This window comes from Neltuma alba, unplaced genomic scaffold (assembly GCF_004799145.2).
Source record: "Neltuma alba isolate B1F8T4 unplaced genomic scaffold, ASM479914v2 tig00002374_pilon, whole genome shotgun sequence".
Classification (NCBI taxonomy): domain Eukaryota; kingdom Viridiplantae; phylum Streptophyta; class Magnoliopsida; order Fabales; family Fabaceae; genus Neltuma; species Neltuma alba.
Window position 1 is genome coordinate 219,680 of NW_021632837.1, and position 9,707 is coordinate 229,386.

At 38.0% G+C, this 9,707-nt stretch overlaps 1 protein-coding gene across 3 annotated transcripts; it reads left to right on the forward strand.

Annotated features, from left to right (window-relative positions):
* Window positions 1-616: 616 nt before the first annotated feature.
* Window positions 617-7,759, forward strand: LOC114723528 (uncharacterized). Of its 3 annotated transcripts, none has more exons than XM_028909709.1 (7): window positions 617-806; window positions 1,629-3,596; window positions 3,689-3,743; window positions 4,896-5,044; window positions 5,523-5,609; window positions 6,840-6,968; window positions 7,395-7,759. In XM_028909709.1, exons 1-7 carry the CDS (start codon window positions 738-740, stop codon window positions 7,488-7,490), a joined length of 2,553 nt encoding a protein of 850 aa, XP_028765542.1. In that variant the 5' UTR covers window positions 617-737; the 3' UTR covers window positions 7,491-7,759. The 3 variants fall into 3 exon arrangements, with proteins under 3 accessions (XP_028765542.1, XP_028765550.1, XP_028765558.1); XM_028909725.1 differs by lacking the exon at window positions 617-806 and having other exon boundaries at window positions 1,628-1,711; window positions 2,077-3,596; XM_028909717.1 differs by lacking the exons at window positions 4,896-5,044; window positions 5,523-5,609; window positions 6,840-6,968; window positions 7,395-7,759 and adding an exon at window positions 4,189-4,258.
* Window positions 7,760-9,707: the final 1,948 nt, after the last annotated feature.

Genomic DNA, 9,707 nt, shown 5'->3' on the forward strand with positions numbered 1-9,707 from the left:
GATAAATTATTTGCAAAATGCGAAGGCCTTAACCAGCTACAAAATCTCTGGCCCAAAAAATCGAAAAACAAGGAGTTCATTGATGATGCAATCTTTGCTTTTTTTTTTTTGGCCAAACAATCATATTCTGCTTTAAAAAAAAAACCTTTTAGATAAAGATTCAGTAATAACAAAATCCCAAAAAAAAAATACATATTGAATTTCAAAATTTTAAATTAGTATTGTTTAACACATTTTAATAACAATTAACTATATTTAAAAAGTACACGACAAATAATAATTCTTGATTAGAGGTTTTAAAATGCAAGAGGTATTTTTTTAGTAGGCTTGATGTTTCTAAGGTTATCTCAGGACAATGTTCACTATCTATGATCATAATTATACTGTATAATATGTATATATGTATATATATAGAAAGATTTTTTTGGCCAATAAAAAAAAAGAAAGATTTAAAATCTAAATTTTTACACAATTGGGGGGAAAATTAGTTGGGGATTCGCTGAGTTGGCACCACGTGATGACATACTCATAGATGGGTTACATGGAATTTTTATGAATCAAGGGGTCACTCGAAGTCTCGAATCCTTCAATTTTATTTTATTTTATTTTCCCCTCCCCTCCTAAAACCCTTCCTTCAACCCTCCCGGGTTCCCAGCATCACTTCATGAAAAACTAGCGCGCACTTTCTCCGCAAAGTGACACACCAAAGACGAAAGCTGCTTGGGCGCGTTTCAAGCATGGTAGCTCTAGCTACAGTCGCCTCCTGGACACCCGAAGACGATCTTTTGCTGAAAAATGCTGTTGAGGTAGAGTTACTCTGTCACTGCTATTTATTCTCCAGTTTCCCTTTCCCTCCTTTCTGTCGGCTTCGAATTGAACCTGCTATTACTGCCTTCTATCTTCCACATTGTGCAGTAACTCCTCACCTCTGTCGTTCTTTCTCGTGTCTCGTGCTCCTGGTAGTTCGAGAATCTCGTTCCGGTTTCAGTCATGTCGAGCACGGATAGAAAATACCTTTCAATTTGACAGGCATACTTAGTTTAAAAGCCGGAAACACACAATAGATGTTTTACTCACCGTGGCTTAGGGAACATAATGTCTATAATATTGCTTTTAGTGTGTCTTCTTGAGATCTCATATCAGGACAATTAATTATTTATTGCACTACTCATTTATAACCTTGAGGGGAGTTATTGTTCACCACTACTCATTATGACTGACCTCCTTTTTTCATTGTTCTGCTAGCATGTCACTTCCCGAATTATAACGGCAGATGATCACAAGCTGCGTAAGATTATGTAGATTGATTTCTAAAGAACTGCCTGGGCAAACCTGTATATTTAAGTGTTTACTTGCTAGGCAGTATATCTGAATTGAAGAAGTCTATGTCTTGCTTTCTTCTTTTCATATAATATTGTCTTGCACTTACTTGAAGGCAAGCTGGGGAAGATCCCCAAGTCTTTTGTAGTTAACTGCTAGTGATATTCGACAGATTTCTTTATTCTCCGACTCATCATTTTGTATTCTTCTTAAATCTGGGAGAGTGAGAGGCAGGGCATTTTCCTACTGTTGCCAAATTCAGGAACCTGGATTCATGTTTGGGTTAATCTATAGTTTCCTGTTTGCAGGCTGGTGCTTCCTTAGAGTCCCTTGCAAAAGGTGCAGTGCAGTTTTCTCGAAGATTTACCATCAGAGAAATACAAGACCGTTGGTATTCTCTACTCTATGATCCTATTATTTCTGAAGAAGCATCTGCATGCATGAATAATGTTGAGCTTTCTGCTTTGTCTCTCCCATCAAAACTCAGTAAGTTTGGGCATTCAAAAGAAAGAAAATTTTCTCCTCTTAAGAGAAAAGCTGAAAGTGTCCGTAATTCTTACTATGCCATGCGTAAAAGAATATTGAATGACGCAATTAATTCCATGAACTTGAGTTATCCTATGAGGCTGGAACATGACAATGATGCCAGGATTGGAGTTGAGCCTTTTTCTGAAAATTGCTTGCCTGATGGTGATGCCTCAAATCATTTTGGATTCCAAGGATCAAATTATGATTATGTACACTGTGCTTTTCCAGAAAATATGATGGATGTTAATCTTGCAACTAGCGGAGTAACTGCCCATGCCTTTTACAGTGAAGTTGAAAATCCAATTGAGGAGAACTTTCCTATTGAGCAAAAAAATATACTTAAAGATGAACCTCAAGTCCTTGGCGATAGTATGTCTTTTGATGGAGGTGTTGAGGAATTTGGTGGTCCAAAAGAATTGCCTGTAAATAGCCTAATGGGAGATGATAGTTTGGTATCACTTCCTTTATCAACATTTGATCATATTAACAGTGACCCTGGAAATTTGTGTTCAGAGTTTAATGGAAATCACGTCTTCAATTCTCCTGATTTAGAGTGCGGAACATCATTTAGTACCTCAAGGTTATCTTCAGTTCCTGAATTGCCAATGTGGAGAGCAGGTGAGGGCATCCAAGAGCCAAATGTGCCTTGTGATGCCCTTAAAAATTCAACTGCTTCTGGGGATGCTTATTTGGTAGAATTGTCCAATTCTCTTTTGAACTTCACTAATGAGGAAGAACTCTATTTGATGGACGTTGAGGGAAAAGACGGGTTTGATAAGTCTTATTATGATGGTCTGAGTTCACTTCTATTAAATTCGCCAGATGATGTCAGCCCAGATCAGATTTCTACTATAACTGAAACAGAGATATCTATGGCTTCGAATTCACTCAATAAAAATCCATCCATTTCATGTCATGTGGAGGTAGAAAACAAGATGGTGTTGAGCTCTAGCGATTTAAAAGCTACTACTCCCAAATCAGATGTCCAAATGCCATCTTATACCTTAGCCAAAGACCCCCGATTTCCTGAATTAACTAATGGAGTCATTTGCTGTGCATTCAACACTGAGGACCCAGAAATTCCATCCAATGAGGATGTTTTCCTACCTTTTGATGCGCCCCCTTTAACTGTTCCCTCTTTTTTCAAACAGTCTTCAAGAGAGGCCAATAAACCAATTTCATCATTGGTTGAGGATATTGGACATAGCCACCGAACTGAAGGATGCAGAACTCTGAAAACCCATGGAGAATCTCATATATCTTCCCATGTAGCGGGATCTCCTCCCTTGCCTCGTCCTAGCACTGGTTCTAAGGTGAAATGTGAGTTGTCCAATAGTCATGCCTCCCTCCCAGTGTCCAGGAGTGCAGTGATGGATTCTAGTGGCTCAGTTGAATTTCATTCAACAAGTACAAGCATCAAGGCTCTAGTAGATGCAAATTCAAAGGAAGAGCCTGCTGATATTGGCTTAACAATGCAGTTAAATAACAATTTAGCAAATCCTTTAAATGGGAAAACATCTCATTTTTCTGATAGCTTTAGAAATTATCCTCACTCTAATGCCTCTGGCAAGAAAATGGAACATGATTTAGCTGTGCCTGTTCAAGATCAACACCTGCTACTTGCTGAAATGGGATCGTCAGTTGTTGCTGAGTCTGAGCTGGTGTTAAATCCTTCAACATTAGATCAAGAAGAGCAATATATAGAGAGTGACGATGATGTTCCTTATTATTCTGACGTAGAAGCAATGGTAAGACATTTAGTGCCATCATTTCAATTGACCGTTAGTTTTACCTTTTGTTCATTTGTTGCTAATTCCAACTTATTGTTTTCCTTCCACAGATACTTGATATGGACTTGGATCCTGATGACCAGGATTTGCATCATATCGAGGAAGGTAGTTCTCAGACATAGCTTTATGGTCATTGTTGCCTGCTCTTTGTTGTTTGGTGTCCTGTTTTTCTTAAGAATGGAGCCTAATATGACTAATGACCTACCGAATAACATTCTATGCTTTTGAGATGCTGCCTCATGGCAAAACACGGGGGGAGGGGGGCAACAACTCAATTCAGTGTCTTAATTGGGCATTCTGTAGTATAAAGTTAATATTTGATAGGCTTGTACCAGCGTTCTTGTGGACTGGTCTTCCTTTTTGCATGACTGTAATCTTCAGATACTAAATATCTGTGTTTCATGGAATAGATACCGAAGTTTTTGCAGATCCTATTTGTGTGTTTGACTGGATTAGCATGCGGCTATTAGAGATGCTTCTTTAGTTCACTGAGTTTTACAAAGGGGCTCCACTGATTCTGGTCAAAACCTGATTCCTCTGTTACATCCAGATATCTCTAAGAACAGAAACTAGTGCTTAAAACACAGAACGACTCACAAGAACATAACATAAGCTGCTGACATTCGAGAGGTCAGTCTCTCCCCACCACACTCAAAATACAAAATATGACCTGCTTCTACCAGGAGACTTCAACCATTACTATAGACCAAAAGTAACAATCACAGTCCCCCATACTACCCTCTCCTAGATCAGGCCCGTAGCAACCTTAAGCAACTCTTGTTCTTTGTTTCTTTCTTCTTAACGTTAAGAGTGTCAAGGTCAAATGCTCTGATCATCAGAAAGTTGCTTTCCCTTTTCTTCCATCTTCCTAAGTTTCCTCTTTTAGGTCTATGTTAGAAAAGTGGTTCTATCTGACAGCAAGAAATCTCAATAATGTTTCAATGAGCAAATAACCAGTAGCCTCACATCAAAATAACCCTGGGGCTATTCAATACATACTAATAGAATAACCTAATCTATATTAAATGAAATACAATAACTAAAACATAGAATAAATTTAATAAAATGCTAAACTATTATACATCTAGAGTACATCTTCAATTTCCCATCGCTATGCTTTTTATTCCACATTTCCTGATTTTTTTAATGCGAATGTCATATTCACCCTTCTGTTTAAAGTGAATGTGCATAATTTCTTCGTTGTTTCTTTTATGGCCTGTGTATCATATCTTAAGAATTTATTTGTCGACAATTTAGTATTGAAATATCAACATGAGGATGCTAAGCGAGCTATCATAAGGCTGGAACAGAGTGCTGATTCCTATATGCAAAGAACAATTGGTTCGCATGGAGCACTTGCTATTCTGTATGGTCGCCATTTGAAGCATTATATAAAGAAACCTGAGGTATTTGATCACCGGAACCCTCTGCATGACCTACTTACAGTTACAACCTGAAATGATCTTCTTATGATTTCTCGTTGACTTTTCAATGTGTAGCAGTGATTTGTTTTTCTTGATTGGATATTTTATTTGGATTGGGCTTCTGACTTTAGCTAGTGATGTGATTTAAATTATGATGTGCATTGTGACGGAAGTCAGGTTCTATAAGGTCATAATATGAGGTTCGTACTACAATTGCAAGCAAATGTGCTGAAAAATGTGCCCCATGTTCACATGCGCTGTTGTTACATGCGCAGCGCACTGAGCGTGGAGTAACTTGTGCAGTTGATTTGTGTACGGGGGAGGGGGGGTGAATTTTTTGTTTTAAAAAGATTGCATGTTTTTCTGTCTGACATGCTATTATCATCTAACTGAAATTGATTCTGCAAAATAGATCCAACTATTGGACAATTCTGTTGATAATGGCCAAATTTTTGTGCAGGTTATACTTGGCCGGGCAACAGAAGACGTCCTTGTTGACATTGACTTAGGCAAAGGAGTGAATGCTAACAAAATATCTCGACGACAGGTTAGTATTTTACCAGCTTTGATTTGTATCTTCCTGTGGCAGCAAGTATTTTGTTGCACCTTCATATATTCTGGTAATAAGACATGTATTACTTTCATCTCACTGAATAACACATGACAGTGCCGGCAAATTAGTTATGATGCACTAATTGCTTCCACATGCTTTAGGAAATGCTTTAATGGTTATTTGCTTGAGTTTATGCTTGGTCCTAGCCATTGCTACATTCAATATGGGTTAAGTGCCCGCGTTGAAATTGCACTACTAATTTGCCAGAAAGTCAAAGGGATCAAAGTTTGAGGGGCTTATAATCCATTGCATTCTTATCAATCTGGCGGTAGAACCAATTTATAAATACGCATGGGCTAGCATAGTGTAGAAGGGATCAGTATATGCTAGTTGAATGCTAACAGAACCTCTGGTCTAGAGTTGGTGTTGCCTCATTAAAATATTTTGTCCTCCTTCATCATTAGGTGGAGTGCATTGATTTTCCCCCGGAAAAAGTTATATTAAAAATTACTAGAAGCATTTAAAGCATAAAACATATGTTGGGAAAAAATACGTTGTATTTTATTTTATTTTGTATACGGATAAGATGCAATAAATTGCATATAAATTATCTTTTTTTACTTTTCTTTTTAAATTACATTTCTATTCCGCAAGTAGTAAAAATAATATAAATTTATAAGATGCATTTAAGCCTGGAAGAGACATAGATTAGCGGGGGGCAACCAAACATTGATATCTTTCAGTGTGAGACGTAAGATACCATTTATTGTTATGCTGAATACAGATACCATATCTACCATTGCTTCTTGTAGTCTTATACTGTGGCATTTCGTACCTTGGTATGCAAGATGCTATATTATGTGAGATTATAATATACCAATTGTATCCTTGATGTTTGCTTTATTGGCTCCTATGTCAGAAGGTAGCTTCATTTTCCACTGCATCTCTCAGCCTTTGTTAGATTATCATAAATAGACTGATTGAGTGATTGTAGGGACGAAATCCTGTCTCTTGCGGATCATGTGCCCTGTGAATGGTCTTTCTGCTTAAAATGTCCGTCTTGTGTTATACAGGCAAAAAGCTAGAACACAGCCCTCAGCAGTGTCCCCCCCCCCCCCCCAAAAAAAAAAAAAGCGTGGGAAATTACAACTGGAGATCTTAAGTATAAGAGGAAAAACATGGCTTCAGCATTTTTAATTATTTTCTACCTTCCTAATCTTGTAGGCAATTATAAAAATGGATGAAGTTGGATCTTTCTCTCTTAAAAACCTTGGCAAGAGTTCGATCCTGATAAATAACAAAGAAGTGCATCTTGGTCAGTCTCAACAACTTAGTTCCAGTTGTCTAATCGAGGTATGCTCCTGAAGCTTTTTGTATCCAAATATCAATGATCATTATGAATTAGAAAAGTTTTGTATGCATATAACTTCTTGCTGTCTGTGGTTTGCTACTTGTCTCTTTCGAATCCCTTGCTGATAAATGGTCCATTAACGCCATGTCAATGTAAACCAAATATGCAAGTAGACCATTCATACTTCTAAGCTGTAGAAAGATGTTCTCTACTGGTTGGCACATTGAGCCTTGGTTTATCATATTACCATGTCTAGCCGGCCTTTTGGTTTCCTTTCTTTCTTTTCTTTTTTTCGGGTGTGGTGTGGGGTTGTTAAAAGCTACCGTCACTTGGATTACTAATATGAACAGAGAACGTACAATCTTCATTTAGTTGCTGCAGAAATTTCTACAAGTCTGAGTTTTATGTATAAATGATTAATTTTGCAGATAAGGGGCGTGCCATTCATATTCGAGACAAATCAAAGTTACGTGAAGCAGTACCTGGATAGTAATGGTAATACCGAAAATAACCAAACTCTGTAGTGCCAAATTGTAAATGATAGCAAGAGGTGTTACTAGCATAGAAAGTGCTTATTTTAACTGCACTTTCTGATCTTGGTGAGGTGTGATTAGGCTGTTGTATGTCAAAGCTTCTAACAAAGGACTTGTGCGTTTAGGCACACTCTTCCACAAATTCCTCGGCCAAAATTTTGTGTATTGTGGCAAATATAGCCTAACCCAGTTTTTCTGCGTATCTGTTTTCATTTTACCGATGCTGAGTCCTTATCTCAACATGGTTCAATTGAGCTATAGACTAAGAAAATGCGTGCTCCTATCCCTGAACTGACAAAGAAAGGTCACAAAAAAAATATAAATTGACATCTTGAAAGCCATGTTCTGATATCTGAATGAATCATTGAATATATGCTAGCCTCTTGTCTTCTTGTAGTTTCCAACCGCACTGGGGCATAATCCATCTCGTATGTATGTATATATATTTGTATGTATGGCATAATCCATCTAATATGTATGTATATATTTTTGTATGCATAAAGTCTTAGGAAATCATTAAGCTGTTCAATTCGCTGTTTATCTAATATCTATTATGCCCCGCATCATTTTTGTTTTGGGCTTCCTGCCTTGATGAATTGACATTGTAAGCGCTATTAAAAACCAGTATATAAAAAATATATTGGCATAAAATCTATCTAAGGATTAATTGATTAAATTATCAGTGTTTAAACAGTTCTGAAGCATACCCAGATTCACTTGTCTTGAGCCATGCGGAACAAATCGTACTTTTTTCCCAGGACCAATAAATGGATATTCAACTTTCGAGTTTTTTTATCCCCGGAGGTGTTCTCATTGTTCTCCCTTCATTCGTGGGGGCTTATTGCCCTTTCATTTGGGAAGAGAAGTACAGTGAGGTAGTTATAAATAATGTTCTTAACCATTCGCCCTAGTATATTAAAATTTAAAAGTAATGTCATCTACTCAAAAGAAAAAAAAAGAAATGTGTTCAACACTTTCAGTTCGCATTAACCAAGGGAGATGAAAATCTCAACCGACTGGAGGGGACCATTAAAGGAAGTGCAACAATATGCGAGGTTCTTTGTATATTTTAAAGCCATATCCTTCACTTGCATCTGTTCACCCAAGAACAATGAAGAAATAACATTTTTTGTTTATTTAAAGGAATTGCACTGTGGGATTTTTTTATTATAGATTTATCTATAAATATATCCATGGCCTAAATAAACCAATGGAAGAGGACGGCGAATGTTCGGATGAAGGTTCCGAGAATTAAAGATGCGTCAATTGATATTATACTAGATCTGCATAGAGAATGGTAAGGTCCCCTTTACAAAGAAGCTTGGTTCCAGAGAAGAGCGGGCTGTGCGTTGGCGATCCACCAAACAGAAGATATGGGCGAGCATGTAGGATCTCGTCCTCAGTTGCTGGCTAGGACCACCATAAATCCATAATTACCGAATCCACTCATGTAACTTCCTCATCTTGCTCGTCTCCTTGGAATATAACCATATTACCAGACTACTTGTGCGTCGGCACCCAGTGCCAATTGATAGATTCTGAGTCCATCGCTACTTGTGAGCCAGCCAGAATCTGTAACTGATAACAGGAGCTTCAGCGTGAATAATACTGCATTTGGTTGCTTCTGTGAGTAAAGGACGTTGACGTGACATAGTTGCAAAGAACCACGGAAGCAAATTGTCACAGCCAGACATGAATGGCCATCTTTGGGGATGCTCTGTCCCTCACTATACTCTCTTTCTATTGAGGAATGTGATGCGGACGGTCCCTTTTCATTCGGTTTCCTTTTTCTTATAAAATTTTCTCACTTTCTTCCATTAAAATCTTTCCTTTTCTCCCCCTTCCATTCTGTTCAACCAAAGAATTTCAAATAAAGGAATCCAATGTCTAGGCTGATATGCTTGCACAGGGAGAATTACCTTGTAGCACGCGTCAATTATTAACCAGGCAAATAGCCGCTCGTCCCCCACAAAAAATGAAAAGAAAAGTGGCTTGACTGTTTTGCCCTTACCACATCCGACCAAGCATCTCTAGTCTAATCCGTCCAATGATTTTGTTGTTTACTACGTGGGAGTACAGTTTAAAGATGGGCCAGGCAGCCCGGGTGGGTCCTGCCGGGCATGTGTCGCTCCCAGAATATTTTCCGTTCCGTGCTTCATGATTGATGCATTTGGTGAGCACATTATGTGATGCTTCACCTGTCATTCA

Bases quoted from the DNA above. Each gene is read 5' to 3' on its own strand.
- LOC114723528 (XM_028909709.1), top strand. From the start codon at position 738: ATGGTAGCTCTAGCTACAGTCGCCTCCTGGACACCCGAAGACGATCTT. The intron at 807-1,628 runs GTAGAGTTACTC...TCCTGTTTGCAG, and splicing joins TGCTGAAAAATGCTGTTGAG to GCTGGTGCTTCCTTAGAGTC. The intron at 3,597-3,688 runs GTAAGACATTTA...TTCCTTCCACAG, and splicing joins ATTCTGACGTAGAAGCAATG to ATACTTGATATGGACTTGGA.